The sequence below is a fragment of the Rutilus rutilus genome (assembly GCF_951802725.1).
Source record: "Rutilus rutilus genome assembly, chromosome: 15".
Lineage (NCBI taxonomy): Eukaryota > Metazoa > Chordata > Actinopteri > Cypriniformes > Leuciscidae > Rutilus > Rutilus rutilus.
Window position 1 is genome coordinate 28,400,822 of NC_140220.1, and position 25,183 is coordinate 28,426,004.

General features: G+C 39.4%; 1 protein-coding gene across 7 annotated transcripts in view; it reads left to right on the top strand.

Annotated features, from left to right (window-relative positions):
* fryl (furry homolog, like) overlaps positions 1-25,097 on the top strand; it is a 111,023-nt gene extending 85,926 nt beyond the window's left edge. For 3 of the 7 annotated variants that reach the window (XM_084432845.1, XM_084432840.1, XM_084432843.1), the window contains 21 exons: positions 32-153; positions 291-478; positions 2,232-2,326; positions 2,409-3,037; positions 3,156-3,424; positions 3,992-4,132; positions 4,449-4,649; positions 4,738-4,899; positions 5,004-5,078; positions 5,158-5,334; positions 5,999-6,193; positions 8,040-8,222; positions 12,263-12,645; positions 14,398-14,605; positions 14,939-15,088; positions 15,320-15,418; positions 17,406-17,474; positions 18,679-18,696; positions 19,461-19,571; positions 22,148-22,341; positions 23,202-25,097. In XM_084432845.1, the coding sequence (XP_084288971.1) occupies positions 32-153; positions 291-478; positions 2,232-2,326; positions 2,409-3,037; positions 3,156-3,424; positions 3,992-4,132; positions 4,449-4,649; positions 4,738-4,899; positions 5,004-5,078; positions 5,158-5,334; positions 5,999-6,193; positions 8,040-8,222; positions 12,263-12,645; positions 14,398-14,605; positions 14,939-15,088; positions 15,320-15,418; positions 17,406-17,474; positions 18,679-18,696; positions 19,461-19,571; positions 22,148-22,341; positions 23,202-23,505 (3,973 nt within the window). In that variant the 3' untranslated portion in view covers positions 23,506-25,097. The remainder of the gene's footprint in view (positions 1-31; positions 154-290; positions 479-2,231; positions 2,327-2,408; positions 3,038-3,155; positions 3,425-3,991; positions 4,133-4,448; positions 4,650-4,737; positions 4,900-5,003; positions 5,079-5,157; positions 5,335-5,998; positions 6,194-8,039; positions 8,223-12,262; positions 12,646-14,397; positions 14,606-14,938; positions 15,089-15,319; positions 15,419-17,405; positions 17,475-18,678; positions 18,697-19,460; positions 19,572-22,147; positions 22,342-23,201) is intronic. The other 4 variants (XM_084432842.1, XM_084432841.1, XM_084432844.1 and 1 more) reach the window with 4 other exon arrangements.
* Positions 25,098-25,183: the final 86 nt, after the last annotated feature.

Here is a 25,183-nt window from a genome sequence, read left to right on the forward strand (position 1 = left end):
AAATCTGTTCTTCTGATTGGTTGGCCCATAGGAAGCGTGGTCCACTGTGGAACCATGAAGACGTCTCTCCTAAAAACCCCAACATCAAGAGTGCTGATCAGCTTAGTGTATTCCTTCGTCATGTTGTCAACGTCTTCAAACAGACACCGTCCGGTAAGACATGGCATATGCTAATTTCACTGCATTATGTAGTGGACCAACTTCCATAATGGAGGAATACATAATTTTTTACTTGTAGTGAATCGAAATGTTTAGTCTATGATTGATTTTTGTGATGTATGTTTGATTAGGTTATCAGTTGGAGCAGGAGCTGAGTGAAGTTGCTTTGCAGACCGCTCTGTCCTGCTCATCACGGCACTATGCCGGTCGCTCCTTCCAGATCTTCAGAGCGCTAAAACAGCCACTCACAGCTTCCACGTTGTCAGATGTGCTGTCTCGTCTGGTAGAGACTGTGGGAGATCCAGGGGAAGAGGCTCAGGTATATAGAAGTGTCCCACTGTTTCGGAAGTACCGATGAGAAAGCAACAGCAGGGCTCAATAATAAGGATTTATTTTTTTTGTCTGCTGACCTGATCAGGGCCAGTACTTCAGATTTTCATTGGCCCTACTACTACAACAAGGCCTCGTTTACACTGTCAGTGAAATGTGACCCAATTCCGAATTTTATTTAATTTTTTTGCTCATATGTGACAAAGTTCGTATGTGTTCTATGACTATGTAAACAGGAAAAAAACGCATGCATTCGGATGTTTCGAGATCAGTTTCAGGCCTCATTCATATGTGGAAATAAATCCGATATGTGCCAATGCGACTGTCATGTAAACAGGCAGAGCGGATTTTCTGAGGCATTAGGCTACGTCTCCGCGGTTTAATGACGAGGGCAACCCCGAAGCGCATCTGCAAAGGGACGGATGGTGTCAGGTGTCATCGTAGGAGAGGAATGTGGACAAACGTTGACACGACATATCAAAGGTTGGCTTGCTCATTCCCCAATATGGTCCCATCAGTCCTGAGATCTCTCATATACAATAACTGAAGCAAATGCGCAGGCTGCAATGATGGCACTTTTCGTCCTCCTCCGCCTCAAAATCATGGTGATGTTTGGCGAACTTTGCATATATCGCAGAGCTAGCATCAGGCATATTTCACGGTCGTCCATCTGTGCAAGAGAATTTAACCCTTTAAGCATGTTTCAGATAGTATGGCAAGTGCAAACGCATGAATCGGATATGGGTCAAGGTTGAAAGAATGTGTAAACAAATGGTCAAATTTTTTTTATATTGGCAACAAATCAGAATTGGGCATCAAGACCTGCAGTGTAAATGAGGCCTAAGTAGCGATTTTAGTGTCAGAAAGTTTTTTTTATTTTCTATTAAACTTTTTCTTTATATTTATGTATATTTAAATAAATTTGTATATATTTTAAATAAAGAGAATTTAAAAAAAAAATCGGATATTTTTGTTTTGTTATAAAAATCTTTTGCTGACTTTTCTTGTCAGAAAAGAGTAAACAAAATAAATAATATTTATATTATATCCTTGAAACTTTCCAAGATTCATTGTTCAACAAATTTTCAATTTTAGATTTAAAATTTAATTTCAACAAAACCTCATCTATGTTAGCCAATTAGATTTTTAAATCAGTGTTTATGTTGGCCCGATCATACATGTAGCATTCATGTCAACTGACCTAAAACACTTTCACACTGTTCCCAGCCCGCCTTAAAGTCCCCATGAAATCAAAATTGAAGGTTTTTGACTTTTAGTATGAATATGTTAGCCTTACTGTTATCTATAAGCTAGTGTGCTCCAAAACAATGACAACATTGGCATTTAGAAGATATAAGCATTCAAAACTTAGTCTCTCATTTCCGCCAATATGGATCAATGATTTTGATTGGCACTATATAGAGTTGGCGCAGACCAGAAAGCTTATTGAAAACGTATTGCTATATTTTAAAGCGATATGGAGGAGATACGGTTAGAGATGAAGAGGAAACTGCGGCTTTACCAAGCTCAACGGCTCTGGCCACGCTGTGATATAAATGAAATGCTATTGGCTATTTTGAAAAAGGGGAGGAGCTGTTTGATATGTCCCGCCCTATCTTCCTGTTTCAGTGGAAATTACATCAACACATTGAATAATGCAGTATGTTTCAAGGCACTTCAGTGGGCCTTTAAGTGTTGATCCCTGAACAGTCATAATTAAACGTTTCATCTGTCTCCCGCAGGGTTTTGTTATTGAGTTGCTGTTGACGCTAGAGGCTGGTATAGACACTCTGGCTGAAACGATGAAGAGCTATGACCTGCTTACTGCACTCTCACAGTAAGACATGCTCTGCTACGGTAAAATATTATTTCCATTATATACAGCACATTACTAAAAATGCTGTCTCCATCTCCTCTAGGGCCTCCCATGATCCTCTGCTGGGTACCAAGTTTGCCAGTAACAGGAAAAGTACCGGTCAGCTGAACCTCGGCAGTGGAAGTTTCTTGCATGTCCATTACAGCCACACTCGCAGCAACTCCCTCCGTGCCAGTCTGATGGGTGAGCGCCTTGGAGACCGTCGCCGCAGCAATACCCTTGATGTAGCCGACCGCTTGGGCGGCAGCCACGGCAACCTTGCCCGCACTCGGAGCTTATCATCATTACGAGAGGGTGGTGGCCGTGGCGATGGAGGAGGTGGAAATGGAGTAGGATCTGGTGAGGTGGTGCCACCGATGGACCCCACCAATCTGATGGCGACGGTCTTCTGGATTGCTACATCGCTGCTAGAGTCCGATTATGAGTTTGAGTACTTGCTGGCACTCAGGCTGCTGAACCGACTGCTGGCCCAGATGCCCCTGGAGAAGGTGGACAGCAGGGAGAAGCTGGAGAGAGTGCAGGCCAAACTGAAGTGGTACAACTTCCCCGGCCTGCTGACGCTCTTTCTGAAGGGTTTCACTTCAGCTGCAACGCAAGAGCTCACAATTCACCTCCTCAGTAAACTCATCACTGTGTCCCGACACACACTCATAGACCCCTCACAGCTAGGAGGTGCGCCCATGGTTTTGGAACATTTTAAAATCTGAGATTTTGTTATGAATACCTGGGTCTTAAAAATGAATGAGAGTGTGTATCCATGTATTTATTGTCTTAACTTATTCCCTGTTAGGTTTTCCTCTGAATATCCTGTGCCTTCTGCCGCACCTGGTCCAGCACTTTGACAACCCCACAGGGTTCTGTAAAGAGACTGCTGATCGGATCGCCAAAGTGTGCGCTGAGGAAAAGTCAGCCACACTGGCCAACCTGGCTCACATGATGAGCCTGTACTCAACGCACAGCTACTCGCGAGACAGCACCAACTGGATCAACGTGGTGTGCCGCTACTTGCATGACTCCTTCTCTGAAATCACCTTCAACCTGGTCACATACCTAGCTGAGGTGAGATGAGTTTGATTGAGTCATACAGTTGGAACTAAGTTGGGATATTGTTGAAGTGTTTACAGTTTTAAGTATCTAATTCTCTTTTTCAAACAGCTATAAATCTGCCTCCCTGTTAAAAACGCCACCAATGTTAAAAAACAGTTGTGCTGCTTAATGTAAAATTTGTTGAAACTGTGGTGCATTTTTTCAGGATTCTTTGATGAATAGAAAGTTTCAAAAAACTGTGTTTATTTGACAGAAATCTTTTGTGAAAAAAAAAAAGTCTTTACTGTATTTTTTTTAAAATCAATTTAATGCACCCTTGCTGAATATAATTAATTTCTTCCCAAAAAAAATATTGCTGACCCCAAACTTTTACACGGCAGTATATATAAATGTATGCTTATATTATGTGTTATATATTATTATTATTATTATTATTATTATTTATGTTTTTATCAACAGTATTTGCTCACTTAACGAGACTCTCAAGACACATTTTTCAAAGCCGAACAGCGCTGTCATGTAACTTTATGCTCGAGTATATGTATATAATCTCTTGACCTTTTACCTCTTTTGTTTTAGTTATTGGAGAAAGGACTAAACAGCATGCAGCAGTCTTTACTACAGATCATCTACAGTCTACTGAGTCACATTGACCTGTCTGCTGCTCCTGTCAAACAGTTCAACCTGGAAATCATGAAGATTATTGGCAAATATGTACAGGTGTGTGTACAACTTACTCTTTCTGTTGTTAACAATTAGAACATCAGTACCTCCAGAGGTTTATTTTAGTATGCCTGTCCCATTTCACGGTACTGGAGAGTGGACTTTGCTGTAGTGTGTATTTGTCTGTATGAATGGCCCGGAGGCTGTTTGCTTTTGGAGGCGCTTTTGAGTAACTTTAAGCTGCATCATTGCTTTCCTACTCTGTGGTTTTTATTGAAGCTTTTCATCTTGTGAGTCCCTCGAGGTTAAATGGATATTGTAAAAAAAATGGCTCAAGAGTTTTGTTGTTTGTTGTGTCTGTGCGTTGCCACAGAGTCCATACTGGAAGGAGGCCCAGAACATTCTGAAGTTGGTGGTGTCCCGCTCAGCGAGTCTGGTGGTCCCTGATGAGGTGCAGCGCTCCTACAGCACGGAGTCGACCGGCTCCCCGGAGATCGCTTTCACTCGCATATTCAACAACTCATCTAAAGAGCTGCCAGGGAAAACATTGGACTTTCATTTTGACATCTCAGAGGTGCTTGGTCTTTTATTTTGTGTGAATGTCTATTGTAGTTCATCATAGTATCTTTTTTGACAGTATTTTTTTAACCTTTGACCCACAGACACCTATCATAGGTCATAAGTATGGAGACCAGCGAAGTGCAGCGGGGCGTAACGGAAAACCACAGGTAATTGCCGTGACAAGAAGCACCTCCTCTACTTCCTCTGGCTCCAATTCAAATGGGCTGGTGCCAGTCAGCTGGAAGAGACCACAGCTCTCACAGGTATTGTCAACTATTATGAAAACCTGTCAACTAGAGCTTTGAATTATATTTTTTATTTAAATTCTAATTTTAATTTTAATGGTAATGTTTTTATCTGCTTTTAGAGGAGAACTCGGGAGAAACTGATGAATGTCCTGTCTCTATGTGGACCAGAGTCCGGCCTACCTAAAAACCCATCTGTACGTTTTTCTTCTCATAATCAGAATGTTATTAGGCTGCATAATTTTAGCAATGGCTAATTACACCTCTTTTCTGTAGGTGGTGTTCTCTTCAAATGAGGATTTGGATGCAGGTGACCAGCAGACTAGTCTGATCCCCACTGTAGAAGAAGTGACACGGGAGGAGGAGGTGCAAGCAGAAGATTGTGGAAGTGAACAGCAGTTTGGTGTCTTCAAGGACTTTGACTTCCTGGATGTTGAGTTGGAGGATGGAGAGGTGAGCCCAAATGCTCTGGGCATGTTGCCTCATATTTTTATCGTTAGCAATCAATCCTCAAAGTGTTTTATTACAAACATCTCAGAACTGATACATGATTCACCTTTAACAAAAGTAAACAAAGAAAGAGTCAGTGTGTGTATTTCTTTGACATCACCTGTGTCCGTTTGTGCACCTCCACATTATCTCAGTGTCTTAACTCTCCCTAACACTCTTATTATCTTTTTTCCTCTTTTGCGTCCAGGAACTTCAGGTAAGTTTTAAGCAGTGTTCAGGGAAAAGTTTGTGTTTTAATCTATAATTGTTTGGTGTCGTTATTCATTAGAAAATTTGCACCCATTCAGAAATTGCACAAAATCAAATGCCATTTCCTGCTAGCCAATCAAGTGGATTTGTTTTTATAATTGTAGCTAATGGTTGGCGCAAGTACATGGATGGTGCAAATTAAACAATTTTCATTTAAAGTAGAAAATGAAGCATCTTTTAAATGGTCATTGTTGAGTTTTCAGTGTTCCCTGACTGTGCTATGTGGTTGCGTTGTGCATATTGTCGTCTTTTGTATTAATTTAATTTCTTAACCTTTTCCTTCTGTATAATTCACATAGTGTGCAGTTTAAAGTTGATCTGCGTTCCTCTTATTGGCTTTCTTCTTTTCCACCTGCAGGGGGAGAGTATGGACAATTTCAACTGGGGTGTGCGGCGTCGCTCTCTGGATAGCATTGACAAAGGTGACACTCCGTCTCTGCAGGACTGCCAGTATTCCGGCAGCACGCCCAGTCTTATCCAGCCGGAGGACACCGATGAGTCATCTGAGGAGGAGGTACTGAGCGCTAGCCAGATTCTCACCCGCTCCAACCTCGTAAGTCCATTCTCCTCTGGGCCCCCTCCACACAGGGGGCACCGGCATGGTGTGTCTGTGCGCCAAATTGGGCTTAGACGCTGCCGCGGCCTACCTAGGCGGGGTTAGACGCTTGCTTTCTGCATAGCCCGCTCTTCCGGTGTATTTAGATAAGTGCCCTCTGCACTTCTCCCTGCCGCCCAGCCAAGCCAGCTATTGATTTTTAAGCATTTCACAGCCCTTACTTCTGTTTTGAATCCCTCTTTTTATTTGATGGGGTTAAGAAAGGTGATGGGAACCCTTTTTTCTGTCTTTTTTAGTGATCTATTAGCCAGTCAGAGAAGCTTTTAATACATGGGTTTCGTTGTCTTGCATTCCTATACTAACTTTGGCATAATTGTTTAGATAGCATGATCTCATTTTAATGCCCACACAGATTTTTTTTCCAGATTTACACAAAATTTAGACATCTGTCTTTAATACGGTTGCATGTCGTCTTGCGTGTTTATCAATTATTTGATTATACTTTCAGCTAAAGACAAGAAGATATTTAAGTCTCTAATTAAATCTGGAATGAACTGCACACATTTTTTAATCTGACACAAAATCACAGAAACATGTGCCTTGTTGCTAGGAGACACATGACAAATGAAAACAATGTGTGTTCTTAAATCTGCTTAAAATATCAACATGTTTGAAATCCTCGGACTGGATGTATTCATGTATTCAAGCTAAAAAAGTCAGAGTCCGTATTCATCATAATGTGATTTTCTGTGATGTCTTGATGACTTTCTGGTCTGTAAATCGGTGCAAAAATCTGGGTATAAGACTTGTAGTGTATTCCGGCCTTTAATTTAACACATTTTAACATGTTTAAATTTCCACAAAAATCAGCTGAAAATGCACAATTTTTTTTAAATAATCTGCATCCTTGTGGGCCCTCTCATTACTTAAACTGCTTCATATAGTTTTTCTGCATGAATGTTTAGATCCAAGCTTAATAATATTTTATATTTCAAACCTCTAATAATTTATTATTATTGCACCCTTTCGCTTGCTATGGGGCATGAGCTTCTAAACAGAGCTAAAGAAAACTGATCCTTTAAACGCTGCTGAGTGAAAGTCATCTTCCTTTTCCTGTTTTTGTCCTTTTCCTCCTACACTGTTTGAATAAGACTTGAATGCAATTGACCATATGCATGGAACGTTCTTAAGAACTTCCGCAATGATATAAGCCAGCTTGAAAAATTCAAATGAAATATCACCGGTTGGTGTGTCGGTATTTTCAATGTTGTATCTATCAAATATTGTATTTCCTACATCTTGAAACTTTTGGTTTTACAAATGGGGACAATCTCAGAAGGATGAACAAATAATGCTTAATAATCTTAATAATAACATTTGAAGGGCTGGAAAAATGTTCTGTGTGTGTGTCCAATTAGAGACATCGTGTTTCTTAACGTTCCCATTAACTTCATCTTTAATACAATCAATAAAACTGGATTATTGGCAAATTAGTTAAGTGTGAAAACCGCATTTAAATATAAATACGAAATAAAAAAGTCAACCATTGATAGTTTTATATCGATGTACAGCCAGTACAGAATGACAGCTAACAGTTCACCGGAAATCAGGAAGTAACCGTGCATATGGTCAATTGGTCTTGCCAGGTTCACATAATTTTGTCTGGCATGCCGCATGATGTCATGATATGAAATATTAAAAAGTGCAGAACTCAGGAACTACTTTTCATTAATCCATTACGTACACCATGCAACATAACACTTAGTGCAGAGACTTCTACAGCAAATGCTATGTTACACTACACTTTAACTAAATATTGATAAATGTTCCTTTTTTTACGCAGCTTAATAGTGATTCTGCGACGGATGATGCCATATCCAATCACTTGGACTCGCTCCAGCAGTCGCAAGAGTCCTCCAGTAGTGTCCTGACTGAAGAGGCCACACCCACCCTACCGCTACCCCGCCCAGACAGCCCCACCCATGAGACCGCCCACTCTGACAGCAATAGCAGCCAGCTGCCTGAGGTGGGATCAATCAGGAATCTCAATAAATTGTGGTGCACGGATGCTATTTAGCCATTCGCTTTTTGCTCTCTTGTGGAGTTAACTGCTGCTGTTTTCTTGTCTATCAAATTCCCCCTATCGTCCAATGGTGTCAATGTGAATCTTTTGCTGCTAGAGTGTGTCCAGAAACTGTTGGGTTTTGAACACTGGGCACTGTCTGTTTCCTTTGCCAAAATGCTGGCACATTCTCTTTTCCTCACACTGGGTTGCTTTATGGGACACTTGCCATCATTCACATTAGATAATGATTGACTGCTATGAGGGTGGGGTCTGCTTGCTTGCTTGATGTGTAATTGGGGAAGAGATTATCATCAGGGACAAAAATACACCTCAGGCCTGCTGTGCTAGAACTACATCAAATTTGGTCCCAGAAAGGTTGAAAAACACAGACGTTAACACGCTTTAGGCTCTGATGATGACCTCTCGCTGCTATCCAAGGACCTGAAGCCTCATCGTAAGTATTATGGAAAACTATACCACAATTCTACGGGGGTTTAAAAGGCAGTATCCACAAACATGAGTTGTAGGTGCATTTTCTTCATTTTGGCCATTTGTTTTGCATAATCCCTGACTGTTTTACATGGACTGATTATAGTCATAGATATCAAATGATCCGTTTAAACATGCTTATCTATTTGCCAACCATCAATTGTACTCCAGATAGCATCTGCAAGAGCTTCCAGAAGTGTGGGGATTGCCTGTAAATACAGTTAGGGATGAGGTTAAGCGCACAGTGTAGAAAATGAGCAGAAACTCATGTATGTTGATATTGTCCTTTTTAAATCACTGTTAAAGTAATAATTCAGCCAGACAATTGTCATCATTTACTCACCCTCATGTTGTTGATCAGTGGGACACAAATTCTTTTTTTTTTTTTGAAGCATGTTCTTTTTTTTTTCTCCATACAATGAAAGAATAGTAACCGCATGCTGTCAAGCTCCAAAACTACCAAAAAAAATGATTACTATATATTCATATATTATATTTCAAGTCTTCTGAAGCAATACAATAACAGTTTAAACTTAACCAATGACATTTGGTGTCACTGACATCGTTTGAATATGTACAAGTGTATTATTTATGTACTTTTGTCATTTTTTTTTTTATGTATTAAATTTTTATATATTTCTATATAGCTTTCATTTTTATTTCAGTTTTGGTTTAGTAATTTTAGTACTTCAACTTAGTTCAATGGTTAGCTGCAACATCTCTCATTAATAATTTCTCATGTAAGTTTTTATTTTTATTTTTTTGTTCTATATTTTAAATCTATTTTATTTTAGTTTTATTTTAACTACCAAAAACGACACTAACAACAACACTGGAATGATATTTGAGAGTTACAGCAGAGAGGAAGACTTACCGTGAATAATGACAACATCAATCTGTTCCTCACACACAAAGCTATCGTATGACTTCAGAAGACTTTGAATATATCGCACGAATGGTTTGGACAACTTTTATGGAGCTCTTTTGTGTTCTTTGTGAAACTTGTCAACCCCTGGTCACTAAATGCTTTCATTGTGTGGAAAGAGCAGCGTGAATATTCTTCAAAGTACATTTTGTGTTTCATTGTTATACCTTTTGGAAAGGCATAAGGGTGACTAAGTGATGAATGTTAGTTTTTGGGTAAAGAGCAGCCATCCAGTATTGTAATTAAGTAAAAAAGGATGCACAGCCCGACTGAGAGAACATTAAAGACCACTAACAGGCTTTAGCCAGCCATGTTACTAACACTGTAACTTAACTAACTGCTGATATCTGCATTATTTTTTTATTCCAGGTCATTTGGTTGATGTTTAAATGACACATTTATACAACTTATAGCATAATACCCCTTATTTTGATGTTAATGAATGAACAACTTTTTATCAATACTTAGTCCAGCTAAGACCAGTTGAGTCCAGTCCAGTCCAGTCCAGTCATACCTCAATATCAGCTCAAGGGCATCTCTCCTGTCATTCTCCAGCTCTTAGCGTAATGAGTCCAGATAAAACCATCGATAGTCTTACTCATCTGCGTGGCCACCACAGCCAAGAATGCCTAAAAGCTTTCTCTAATACCGCCTCTACTTTGGCTCCACGCCACCCTCCCTTCTTCTGTTAATGCATTAGACTCATAAATAGAAAGGAGGAGGAGAAGGAAAAAGAGTAACTCAAGTTCGCTCAATTAGATGTTTTTTTTTTTCTTCTTCTTAGTTGTCTCCTTAAAGTAGGTTTGAATAAAACATGAGTCTTGAGATGGAACAGTTTGTTCCCAGAGATGGTTTACCATCATTCATGTTGTTTGCTGGAATTTATCATAATGACAAATTGTCCATCATGCATCTCAAAGATGTTTGTAGTTTTATGTGAAATTGAGCTCATGTGAGTTTGTCACCCGTTGCATTTATTGTGTGATAAATGAAGAGTTTGAACCTGCAGCAATCAGTTTTAAGTTGTGAACGAAGATGTATCTCCAATAATTATTTTTAAATTATTGGCATATAAGTTTGGCAGATAAGTGTCAGAAGTAGGACTTTTATTTTGACAGTGCCGAGAGCACAGGAACTCCCCTTTCCCATATTCATTAGTTTATTGTCTTTGTTTAACAGTCCTAATACATTATTAGATAGAAATAAATATTTAGACAATGTTAAACAAAGAAACTAAACAGTATATGAAAATAGTATTATAGCTTTTGTCTTTCTTAGAGCAATAGGCAAAAAAGGCACATGCATATTGATTTATTCTCAAAGTATTTATTAATTTAGTACATTTTATGTAAAGTAAATATGCATTTAATTGCATTGTGTAGTATCTTGTATACCCGTCTCCCTATAGAGGACAAGTGTCTCAAGTATTTTTGCGTTCTCATGAAGTAGAAGACAGAATTAGTCATTCACTGATGTAAGTATCTGTGGAGTCCTGTTCGTCAGACATATTATGGGTAAAGATGTTTTCCCATGAGTTTGATAGATTTTATAGTTTGCTGCTATTTAGCTCAGTGCTTCATGTGATTTATGAATGGAGACACAGTGGTCCATTTAATATAGATCCTCTGATGTCACAGGTTTATTCCTCTGCAGGTCACATTTACATCATAAGTCAATGGTGAAAGATTAGCCTGTACCGTTATTGATTTTTTTTTCCCCTCTCCTAATAGGAGTACCGAGAGCGTATAGCAAGGCCATTTTGTGAGTGCCGTTGCTTAAGGGTCCCTTGGTGACATTCACTCTAAGTTTAATGTTCCCAAGTGCTTGATGGAGATTGCGATCCATGCTCTTATTACCTCGCGCTTGGACAATTGCAACTCCCTTTATTTTGGTGTATCAAAGTCCCAAACAGCACGCTTACAGGTTGTTCAAAATGCTGCGGCGAGATTCCTGAAGGGAAAGAGGAAATTTGATCTTTTGAGATCCCTTCATTGGTTACCGATAAATTTGAATATAAAATTTTATTACTGGTGTATAAATCTTTAAATGATTTAGCATCTTCTTATCGGTCTGATTTACTCCATTTATATTCTCCCACTAGAGGGCTTAGAACTGAAACGAAACTTCTCCTTCAGATACCTAGAACCCGGCTAAAATCAAGGGGTAACCAAGCTTTTGAAGTCGCTGGATTAGCTGTATTTTCTATGTGTACAGCACTTTGGTCGGCCAGTGACCGTTTTTAAATGTGCTCTATAAATTAAAAAAAAAATAGAAAAAACTAAACTAGAATGTTCATGCTGCCCACCTGGCCTGAATGTTTTTACAGCACAGTAAAAATAAATACACTTTCTACCGCCACAGCTCTGGAGTGTTGTAATATGGCAGTAGGTCTGCTAAGTGCTTAATGCACACAGATTCACAGCAAAGTAGCTTCAATAATATGCACTAATAATACAGATTTTTGTATTATTAGAGTATAAAGCACTTACAAAAAACAAAAAAAAACTATTTATTGCCCTCCAAAAAAACGGTGCCCCTTTTGCCGCATTTCCTGATTGCCCTTTACTGTCCATGTTCACATTTGCAGGATGCCAGTGTAACTGCAGCGGATGAATTAAGTAGCAGTGTCAGTGAGGATACGGGGTTTGGCAGTGCCCCTCCTTTACCATCAGACCGCTCTGAAATATGTGACTTACCTGACTCCCAGGACCCTACCGACGACCTGGATCCAGCCCCCCCTCCTCCACCGGTCATTGACAGCCCGCCTGGATCCCTTTTCGATGAGGAGCCGGTGCTGCCGCACCCCATCATAGACTCCGCCTTGGACTCCATGTGTGAGGAGGAGACGGTTCTGCCCCTGGCTCTGGACTCGGCCCCCGATTCAGTATGTGACGAGGATGTGACATTGGCTTTGAAAGAGCTAGATGATAGATGCGAAGAAGAGGAGGCAGATTTTTTTGGCATGTCCAGGTTGGTTTGATTTCTGTGGTAATCATTCATGGGGTTGAAAGTCAATCATGACTAAATGTTCCAAAACCCTACCACCACCTACATAGACAGCTACCTTCAACGGCAGTATCCTAACCAAAATGAAACCTCAAAGTAACTGATCTGAAATGCTCTTCATAGGCTTCTTCATAGGATTCTTCAAATAGTCACTTGCATGCAACACAACTAGCTTTTCTCACATGATGTGCAGCATATGAAATTCTAAATTATGAAAACATTAAATAAATTATGAAATATACACTCATATAGTTAAAGGCTGACCAAACTGCAATTATTCCCTATAATTTGTAACTGCTTTGGTCAGGAGGATGCTGTCTTAATTAGGCCACTCACAGTGCTATAGAGTGTGGTAGAATTAAAATGGCAGAAATGACAAGCACATTTTTTAGCAATTGAATTATGTACACTGCTGTTCAAAAGTTTTGGTTACGATTTCTTTTTAATGTTTTTGAAATCTGATCATCATGGCTGCATTTATTGAGCATACAGAAATTATCAGCATGCTATTGCTTCCAAATATACTCCCAAGTTTTAATTTTAGCATAAACAGACATCACTTTAACATAACACATTATTTTCTGGGATGCATCAGGATGGATTAGTGCTTACACTGCAAATGCAACATGTTTTTGAGTGAATCTGAGTGATCAGATCACAAAACGTTTTAAACCCTGTTTACCACTGTTTATTGCTGTCCACTTTTGATCGGATCATCTGAGATCTTAATACCAGGTGTAAACAGAGTCTATTTTTGCTCAGCACTGTACAATTTAATACCATTTAAGTGTTGCTTCTGTTGTGCTGTGAATAATAAGGATGAGTTTTATTAACGCTGTGAATGGTGATCTCATACTTGGCAACATTATTGCTCTTGAAGGTCAGCCATCTGTACCCAAGCACATCAGAAAGTGCCTCCACAACTCTCTTTATTCATTCTTATACACAAACACTCACACACACTTCCTCTGCAGTGCAATATATCATCCTCTAAGCCCTGATGTGTCTGACTCTTACATGATTTATTAATAAAAATTATAGGTAGTGATCCAACAGAGGGCTCTAATTAGATTTTTGCGCATACACGGCACGATGAGGGCCTTTCCTTACTCTTCCTGGCAACTTTCTGCTGCTGAGATCCATTTAGCAGAAAGAGAGGCTGCATTCGCCACTCCGCGCGTGTGGGAACTGCTCTGGTGCGGTGCAGCAGCGGGTGGGGGAGGGATCGAGAGGGAAAAACAGAGAACGTCACAAACTCAGCGGGAGAATTTAGGCTAACACGTGAGGTAAAGAGCTCAGAGAGGCAACTGCGATAAAAAGAGCGTCAGAGCAGGAAGACATTGAAGGGAAGGATAAAAGCTGTTAGTGAGGATGAAGATGAAGGCCGTGTCCTCCACATCTTTCAGCAACACTGGTCTCAAATTCTTCTACTCTGTATGCTTCATCAAGCTCTTCGGCCCTTCAGTCCTGTAAGTGTGTGTTTATCTGTGTGTGCTTATTTTGATTTTGTGCATCTGCAGTAGATTTAGACTGTAACAACACTGCAGCACAGGACATCTGCAGTGAGAGAGAGAGAGAGAGAGAGAGAGAGGAGGGAGAGCTTAAGAGAAAGAACAGCATGTCTCTGTTTACGTTTTTCCTTCCTGAATGATGTGACTCTTTGTGTTGGTGCTCACGTCTCTACATGAGTCTTGTTGTTTCCATCTTTGTTTACAGTCAAGATGAGGGTGATGCAGACGGCTTTCCCGAACTCCAGGCCTCGCCACCTCCGTCGCCCTTTCTCTCGGCTATTTTGGCAGCATTCCAACCCGTAGCCTATGACGACGAGGAGGACGCCTGGCGTTGCCATGTCAACCAGATGTTGTCGGACTCGGATGGGTCTTGTGCTGTGTATACCTTCCATGTGTTCTCACGACTCTTCCAGGTAAAATTAAGAGTGTTTATGAGTTTGTACTTGCACATTGCATGAATATTAATAACCGTTTTCTGCAAATACATTACCGTTCAAAGATCTTGTAAATCTCTGTAAGATTTCATGTAAAATAAATTAATATTGTTATTCTGCAAGGATGAATTTAATCAAAGCTGACTGTAAAGACATTTATAATGTTACAAAAGATTTCTATTTCATATAAATGCTGAACTTTCTGTTCATCAAAAAATCCTGAAATAAATGTATCACATTTTCCACAAAAATATTAAGGAGCAGCAACTGTTGGTAATAATAAGAAATGTTGATTTTCTCCTGTCTCTTTAGCACATGCAGAGGAAATTTGACTCTATTACCCATGCCTCAGTACGCTTCCTTGGGGAGGGGCTCCAACGAATGGGAAACCAGTTCCTTAGCTCTCTAGAGGTCATGACGTCCTGCTCCCAGTGCCCTACAGTCCTGCTGGATGCTGAAACTGTGAGTTCATGCATTTAGAGCATGCACTTCCTCTGCACCTCACACCTGAATACTTACAATGCTTATAATACTTAAAATACCTGAAGACAGTGGAAGATCACAGTTTATTGGCATTGCATTTAGGGTTAGTTACATTTGCCTGTTTACAAAGCATATGTCAAATAATTTATCTATAGGTGTGATAGTGTGACATAATTGCTATATTTTGTGAACTGTGTGTGTGTATTTTAGCTGGTCTCCTGTGGGCTTTTGGAGTCACTAAAGTTCAGTGTGTTGGAGTTACAAGAGCATCTGGACACTTACAACAGCAAGAGAGAAGCAGCCGAACAGGTGACTCACTAACTTAAAAAATATCAGACACCTTAACTACAAACCATGTGTAATGCTTTTTAAAAGTCACCATGAAATCAAAAATCTCAATCTTATTTTTATTGAATATTGCATGAATGAATGCATGAATGATTTATCCGTGCACATATATATATATATATATATATATATATAATTGTTTTAAAAAAAAAATAAAAAAATTAATTCACGTAATCTTTAATTAAAAACATAAATTTCCCCTTACATCTCTTCTCTGATTGTGTGTGCATCAGTGTAAGGGCGGGAAGATAATCCCTCCCCTTCAGCAACCCCTCATGAGATCACAGCGATTAGCAAACAACAGTGATTCAACCATCCAATCAATTCCCGATACACAAAACTAAATCTCGCCGTACATTTGTTTCTCGTTTGAGAATGAAAGATAATCGAAATTGGCAGAGTAGGAGGCACGATGCTCATGGCATACATTGACAGCGGCTTCTGCGTGGGTGCGGGCCAGGCAAAAGACATAGATCTCAAATCCTTCGAGAAACTCAATGGGCCCTGTGCAGACTGAACAAGGCTTTAAATACATTCTTGGTCACCGAAACAAGGATCTTTGTAGTCCTAAAATCCTCTTTTTGGCGATGACTCGACAGCGAAACTAACGATAGATGTCGCAGTTTTGTATGAAGGAGAAAGATTCTGAGGAAATGGCGCCCAGCACTGCGTTATATACCTAATTCGTGCTTGAACACCATTGGACATTACAATGTTGTTATGGCAATCAGGCTTCAGAAGAGAGGCGTTTTCCCATAGCGCCATCGATTACGCAGCATTGAGAGACCGATATTGAAAGGGAACTCACATTAACTACTGACTTGCATATCCTTACATACCCATATCATTTATTTGCCTTCCATGGAATACATGGTAATCACTGATGGTGATTTATGATTACTTTTTTTCTAAAAAGAACAATAAATGTAGTCCTTATAAGCTGTGCTCTTTATTTCGAGTATTTTGAAGCCATATGATGGCTTTGTGTGAGAAACCAAATGAATTTTAAATTACTCACTGAAATTCTTCTTTAAATTCAGTAAATTAATGAATTAATCTGATAGCTCTTTATTTTACAGTCCTGTTCCCCATGTACATACTATGTACTTGTTATAGTTATTACAATAACTGGGTAATAACTAGGTACCTACCTTAACCTACCCCTAAACCTAAGCTTAACCCATGTATATACCTTACATTAACCACTACTTTTTTAAGGTAAGTACACTGTAAGTACACGTACTGTAGAATAAAGTGCAACCGAACATCTTTGTTTGCATTAAGATAGAAGTGGACTGATTTTCAGCTATACCCAATTCTGGTAGATATGGAAAGTATATAAATAACCTGGGCATTTTCTGTGCAGTTTGTTTGTCAAAGCTTCATCTTTCAACCCATCTTTAAAGGGTTATGCAATGGAGGAGAGACAGCAGAGGAGAATAAGCTGACAGTGCAGGATCATAAAATGCTCCTTGACGTCTCTTTGCAATTATTGTTGGCTACTAAATCATATCAGGACGTGAGTTGATTTAGCCAGCGCTAGCTTCCGTCAGCTCCCATCTCTTCATGCACGGTCACTAAGAATAGCCTCACGGAGCCCCTAAATCATTTAGCTGGGCGGACAGGCTGCAGGAAGGGGAGCAGAGGGGCCAGATGGGATAGTGGATGACTAGGGGACAGTAATTGGATGAGACACAGGCACAGCCTCTAGCATTATGTCCCGACCCCCTCTGCGCTTAAACAGACCCTCTTTAATTTGCTAAGTAGTTCACTCTTATTAAATTTACCTCACACACACACTCCCATACACACTAGTTGTCTCTCTCTCTCCATTTCTGTTTCGCACTCACAGAAACGTCATCTGTCTTTGCTCACATTTACCAATAACATCAAAAATTTACACCTGCACTTGGTTAACAAGGTAACTGATCTCTTCTTCTCCTTGCAGTGGTTGGATAATTGCAGAAAGACTTTCGGTGATAAAGACAGTAACCAGCGACCCAACACTCAAGCTCAGGTATGAAAAAAAAAACACTCACATCACTGCATGCCTGTTTCAGCATGCAAACGTGAACATTTGTGCTTTACATATTTCTATTTATCTCTGAGAAATAAATAAGAATGTAAGAACATCTGTAAGAGTGTAAGCAAAGGTGATTCGAGGGCAACTGATTTTCACAGCTTTCTACCACTCATAACCAGGTCCACACAGAATATGTGCAAGCTGAACTCAACACAGATTTCTACAGTATTTAAATGTCTTTTTTAAATGTTAAAAGTTCTTCACATCCCTCTCATCCACACAATTTAGCCAGATCCCCCTAAAAGACTGGAATAATGACTGCTAAAAATTCAGCTTTGCCATCACTGGAATTAATTGCATTTTAAAATATATTAAATAATATATTTCACAGTATTACTGTTTAGATGTATCTTATATCAAATAAATGCAGCCTTGGTGAGCATAGGATACTTTTTTTAAGAGACTTCTTTTATATATATATATATATATATATATATATATATATATATATATATATATATATATATATATATATATATATATAAAAAATATTTATAATATTTATATTATTATTATTAAATCTTATCAGCACCAAACTTTTGAATGGTGTAGATTCTGTCTGTGAGAATTATGATTTTGCTAGCTTTGGTAACACTTTTCAATTAGAGTCAACAGCATTATATACACCATTAACATTATTTAAATACATTAGGTATCATAAACGTACATTATTTACAGCATTTATTAATCTAGATTAATGTTAATATAGCATCTTTATTTTCTCTGCAATGTCATAGCGTTAAAGTCAGGTTTTGTGATGCCACAGTGGAAATGATTTCTGCCAACATTGCTCTATCTTACTATTACTTGCATTGGTTTCAATCTCTCTCATGCTTTTCTACCTATTTTGCATATATTTAGGTACGTTACATATGTTTGAGTGTGAAACTGTGGATAAAAAGTGAAAATATATTCAAAGTAATTTCTCCCCGAATGCATTGCATGTGACTGCAACCTTATGTCATTTGTTAATTATCAACAGAGCAATATTTCTCTCTCTCTCTCTCTCTCTCTCTCTTTCTCTTTCTCTCTCTTGTGGTGGTCTTGGGGTGTTGTGAGCTCACTAATTTTTGGTCTTTCTCTCATTTCCTGTGTTTCCTCTTTTTTTTTTTTGTGACCGGCTGTCCTTCTTGCTTAGCAAATGGAAATGCTAGCAGTAAGTTGTTTATTGTATTTTAGAGCCTGTCGCAATCCTTTCTATTCAGCCATGCACTATTCATATTCGAGCATTCATCTATTCTTCACTGATACATCTGCAAAATCATTCTCAACCAATCAGAATTCAGAACAACCCCTACATCTGATCTCTTAACAACACCACAGACGTGTCCAATTCGTGATCATTCATATATCATCACTACAAGCTTCATTAATGAATTTCATTATTTAATGGCTTAAATGAGTTCTGCATACTTACAGTGTTAACTTTGCTAATGCTAATTTGCTAAAAGGTTACTGGTGTTTTAATGCTTCTAGAAATCATATTATGCATTAAGTGTGTGAATGGAGTGTGTCCATGGACAGCTGAGTGGAGGATGGTAGAGAAAAGTAGCTTAGATTCCTTGTTCCTGCACTTTTTTGCATGCTCCATCTAACTCATCTGCTCACTGACATATTTTGGATCACTCCATTCAGATCTGTAGTTTTTCAGAAACATCATTCTTTCAGGGTTTCGTTCTGATTAGGGAACCATATAGTCATGCTGCACAAAATGATTTACCAGGGTGTAACCCTTCCTCTCCATCTCAAAGTCAGGACGTTCATTCTTCTATCTGTCTATCCCTCCATTTGATCATTCATCTGGCCGTCCGTTCATCTGATCATGCTGTTTTGCTACTGACAGAGCTAATGATTAGAGAGCTGAAGATGTTGAGGTGATGATGTCATGATCTTTCTTTCTCTCTCTATCTCTATCTCTAGGAGCTGGAGTTGTGTCGACGGTTGTATAAACTTCATTTCCAGCTTCTACTGCTCTTTCAGGCCTACTGCAAACTCATCAGCAGAGTGGACACCATCAAGAGAGAGGCAGAGGTTTGTATCTGCTGTGTTTCCTTGTATAGTTAGAAGCTCTTATGGTATATTTTAATTAGATACTTAAGATATGATTGTAGAATAGTCTGGACAACGGCAAGAAACACAATTCAAAAAGACAATATAAGAAAACGGACGAAGCAGGATGGGTTAATAAAATTAAAGATAAGCCAATGAATGCTTATTGATTGAGCAAAGTTGTAAACAAGTGGTAAGACTGTATATGAATGAGATGTTTTGAATGAGAGGGTTAGATGTTCTCCAGGCATTATCTTGGCTTTGTTGTCTGTCTCCACCAATAGACTTTTTGCACAACACTGTTTACACAGGAAACATTATTGCATCCTTCATTTTAGAAGGGTTAGTTCACCCAAAAGATAAAAAATGTGTCATCAACCTTCATGCCGTTATAATCTAAACCCATAAAACTTTTTTTCATCTTTGAAACTCAAATGAAGATACAAACAGCACATTAAATATGGAAGCTCAGCCATACTTGCTTACAAACCTTATTTGTTCTTGCACGTCAAGCAAGCGCATTTGAGCTTGAGTTCAACATATTTGATGCCTTCTGTGTATGTTTATATGTGAATAAAAATTGAATCTGTTATCATATAAATTGTTTGTGTCTCCTCAAAAGACAAAAATCAGAAGATTTCTGACCTGGAGTTGAATGGATTTATTTTATGATGTCTTTATGAAAACTTTGAAGCATCAACGTTTTGGTGAAAAGACTTCAAATGGAGAGACAGAAATCTCTCAGCTTTCATTGAAAATATCTTTATTTGTGTTTTGAAAATGAATGAAAGCCTTATGGCAGGGCTCAACATAAAAAAAAAAAAATCCCCACTGGCCCCCGGGGCCAGTAGATCAGAGTTTTGCTGGCCCCTTCTATATTTTTACTGGCCCTGAAAGAAATATAAGGAAAAGCACTTTTCCATTAAACTGTATTTATTGTATACATTAGGATTAATCAATACCCCAAAGGGAGTACAGGAATTAAGAGAGAGCCCCTGGAGACATGCAAAAATAACCAAATTGTCATTGTAACTATGAATGGTTATTGCAGTATATATTATTTTTCCTGCAATGAACATAGGCTCACCAACACGGAGAGAATGTGGTTTTCACAGGGATCCATTTTACTAAGAGATTCCACTTTTCCTCCTTTCTTCCTTTCTTCCCCTTAGCCCCTCCCTTTTCTCCCTCAGTGGTCCATTTTATTCACTGGACCTCCTCCTTTTTTTTGTAAGTAATAGTTTTGCATACTTACCAAAAATGCTAAAAATAAACGTGTGAGAGCGTGTTATAGGCTATATGTCATGTTATAGCCAGATATGACGACGCTACTGCAACACGCATCACCGCAGATGAGCAGCTGAACATGTATTCATTAAGCCAACGTGCAAACTATCGCAAATCAAAGTGAAAGTAAGTTGCAGACTCTTAACACACAATCATCATCATTAAAAGTAAAGAAACGAAATGATCTTACCAGGGCTGTTGTCGCTCTCTCTTTGATCTAGAAATTTTAGCTGATGATCAATAAAATGCAGCTCATATCTGTTGCTTTCGGTGACGTGCACTCCATTAAATCTGCATATAGCGCGGGAATTGAAGATCGGATTTATATCCGTTTCTCGTATCAGCCTCGTAGTTCTTTGACATTTTAACACATTATAAATAACCTGAAGTAACACTGACACTTCGCGCTACTGTGTATGACGTTTGCTGTTTGTTTTGCTGATGGCCGCGCGGGCCAGTGACTGGCCAATCAACTAGCCCGACATACTCTTTTACTGGCCCCGGGCCATTGCTTATGTCGAGCCCTGCTTATGGGTTTGAAACGACATGAGGGTGGGTGATTTGATGACAAAATCATTTTTGGGTGAACAATCTTTTTTTTTAATGTAGAATTACATTAAAAGGACATCTTTGACTTGTAACACATATAGCTATTTTTTTCAGCATTTCAAGGCAAGATTGTTGCAACTTTAAGATGGATGGATGGATGGATGGATGGATGGATGGAAAATGTAAGGCCAGCCATACAGGCAGAAGATGGTCAATTTTCTTTTTACATTTTGTGGTAGTTTGTGTTAATGTGTGCCAGTATGGACACATAAAGGTCTGACTGCAAATAATGCTCTTAGTGCAGCGTAACTTTATTAAGCTCACTGAGGGAGACTGATATGCTTAACACAGACCAGAGCAAAGCCATTCAGCCTATCGCTCATCAATACAAACTCACTTACACTTTATAGACCGTACACACACACACACACACACAGACCTCAGCAACCTCTGTTATGTAGAAAAAATATAACAGTCTCATATGTTCAGCTTGGGGCAGACACAGTTTTGTTATGTTGGTGGTGACGTGAGTTAATAAGCACTGCCTGAGGAATATCCATTTCAATTTTCAATGCATTTATGCTTAATATGACATGACTACGGTGTGCTTTAATTGTGTGTCAGCTGATTGATTTTGTATTGGCGAATTGGTCGTTTTTCAGGTGTGTTTTTTTTTTTTGGTGACAATATTGATTTAAATTACATGCTTATGTGTTTTTCAGGTAACTAACATGTCAGAGGAGCTGGCCATATTAGAGAGCTGTCTGAAGGAGGCGGAGTCAGTTGGTGATGGACAGGAAGGAGTGGGCGAGTTTGAGGTGGACCAGTCGAGCACAGAGACGGCCATCCACTCACTTATCGAGAGTCTTAGAGCACGGGACTTCAGCACAGCTATCGCACAAGTTAAAGCCTTCAGGTATGATAAACAGATTAGTTACAGTAAAACAGAAGTAGCAACAGATATTTTCTTCCGTATTGTAATGTATAGCCAAGTGAAACGTAGGGCGGGACTTGGTGGTTGTTTGAAAATTGCAGCGATCTCAGAAATATCAATAAAAAAAATTATGATGTGCACAGATAAAGTATTTACAATAAACGGCAACATTCCATAAAAAAAAATAAGAATTGTCCGTTTTGATTTCAAGGTGACTTTAAAGTCGCAATGTAACGGAAGTAGCAACAGATCTTTTCTTCCATATTGTGACGTACATTGGATTATCAAAAAATTAAAATAAATTAGGGCATAGACTTGATTCCATCCATCAATTGTAAGAAAGCAGCAGGGTTTAAGTGAACTAAATCATTAAAGAAGTCCATCATACATTACCAGAAAGAAGTCTGTTTAAAATGGACATTTATATTCTCTCATATAACTAGCACCAAGCAATACATCGCATTGAACAGCTCTTTCCTTTTATTAGTTTTTTTGTCCTAACTAGTCTTGTAGGCAAGCGATGTGGCATATTGTCCATCACTTACTGTGTATTTACACCGAGTAGCTCTACCCACAGTACAATCTCAGTGGTCCAAAATCTTGCTCTTCATAGTTTGTTTGTTAAACAGAAACCATATTCTGATTGGCTGATTTCAGAGTGGACAGACAAATTGCTTGTTGCTGGCAACATGTATTACATCATGTCCAGTTAGGATCCATAATCTAATTAACTATCTCGTTAACCTCCTCAAGTTCTCTTTTGCATAAATCTGATAGATTCCAGTATGTATTTTCCTCTATAAACCGCCTTCTATGTCTCTTACTTCCCTTCATTCCCTCAGGTGCCTGTGGCCTAATGACATATTTGGCAGTGAGAAGGATGATGCCGTGCAGACGCTGCTGCACATTTACTTCAGGCACCAGACTCTGGGTCAGACGGGCTGTTTGGCTGTGGTGGGCCCCAGCAGGGATCTTTCTCAGGCCAGCACGCGCCTCATGGAGCTCAACCTTCAGATCCGCGAAGCTCTCTGTCAGGCTCAGATTCACCCGCACACCCACCAGACGTGCATCCTGTCACCGACCCCCACGGCCCACATCCAGACACAAATCGACACTCAAAACACAGTCCTCAGCACTGGACTGTGAGAGCTTCACAAACTCAACTCTCTTCCTCCGGGGTGGTGGGTTTGGGGATTTTCACGTAGACTTCACCTCAAAGGGCTAAAGAATGTGTGGACATTAGTTACTCAAAACTATTACGTACGTACCGCGTTTTTCTTCCCCCCCTTTCTCCAAAATAGTTTAACCTCTTCAGATGTTGTAAAAAGTACGAAGAATGGGACTGGTCGAGAACCATTAGGAGGGACACTGGGCGATAATGATGCTAAAATTGAAGCTTTTTGGCGGAATGACCTATGACCTCTGGGTGGTATCCTTTTTTAGACTGATCCACATCCGTCTGCCCCATTATGCACTGGGGCAGAGATGGGATTTGAAGCGTTATTGTGAGAATCAGAGGATCGCAATGGATCGGCGAGACTCGCATTGGCGATTGCAAAAAGCATGCTTGAAAGAGAAAAGCCTGCAACAAATATTTTTTTGAGAATTGTATTTTTTAACAGTCTTAGGTTGTAAATGTTAGGATATTTAACAAGTAATTGTAAGCTGGGGGGCCATACCCTCCATTTAAAGAGGTTTATCTGTTTAACTTTATTGACCTGCGTCGGGGAGAACTTTCAGCTTTCACTGGGCCGCTCTTACAAAACCCTTAAACTATAACCAAATAAGTAGCTGCCTGTAGGAAACCATAGACTCTTGTGTACGCGTGCGAGGACGAGTGTGAGTGTGAGAGTGTGCGTGCGAGTGCGTTTGACATGGACTGATATTTGCACACCCGTTCTCTCTCATACATGCACGTTAACAAACCGAGATGCACAGGTGAAGTGCAAACTGGCTGCAACTCATGGAAATATCAATAACTTATTTTACTCTGTATATATTTTAGAAAATGTATAGTGTAAAAGCAGTATTTTTCCTTGTACATTTGTGTAATGCACTGTTCAATCAGAGAGAGCTCAGTAGAGGGTAAGACTAATGCAAAAAAATTGCGAGTTGAATAGCTGTTGGGAAGTCATGGGCTGCCCTCTCCTTTATGATAATACGCCACCTTAATCTTCAATATTTCCCGACGAACGAGCTCGGCTTCTCAGGTCGAGCTTTTGCCATATGCATTCCTTGATACCCACTGTGATCTCCATGTTGGCCCAAAGTCCCCCACTGAGGCCCCACTGGAGCCCCTGCTGAGGGGAAACTGGGGCTAGTGTTTGTCCATGTTGGCTCTGTCTTAACCCTAGACTCAGGGCTGCACTGAGGGTTTGTGGGCTCTGCGACGCTTCTGAAAGGCACTGCACTTCGCTTGCCAAACTCCAAGAGACAAAAGCGATATCCTCAAACGTAGGGAGGAACCGTTTAATTTGTCGTGGCACATTGAGAAATAAAACGTTCACTGTATTCATTCCTCTCAGAGATCTCTTCTGTTGCTTGTTTGGTACATTTTGAATGCTGTTCTTAATTATTTAATGGATATATTATTTACCTGGAAAAATATAGTTTTTATCTAGAGGTGCATTATCTCTTTTTTTCTGTTTCCCCCTCTCACATTTCTCTCTGGTTTGTCTTTGTCATCTGATTTACCTGCTTTTTCCTGTACTGTTAAATAAAAACCTGATTATAAGCAACTCTGGCTTTTTGTCATTTCCTGATGGTCCTCAGAGTTTAATTGTAGATATCCAGTTATTAACCATACAAGTGGTACGTTTATGCA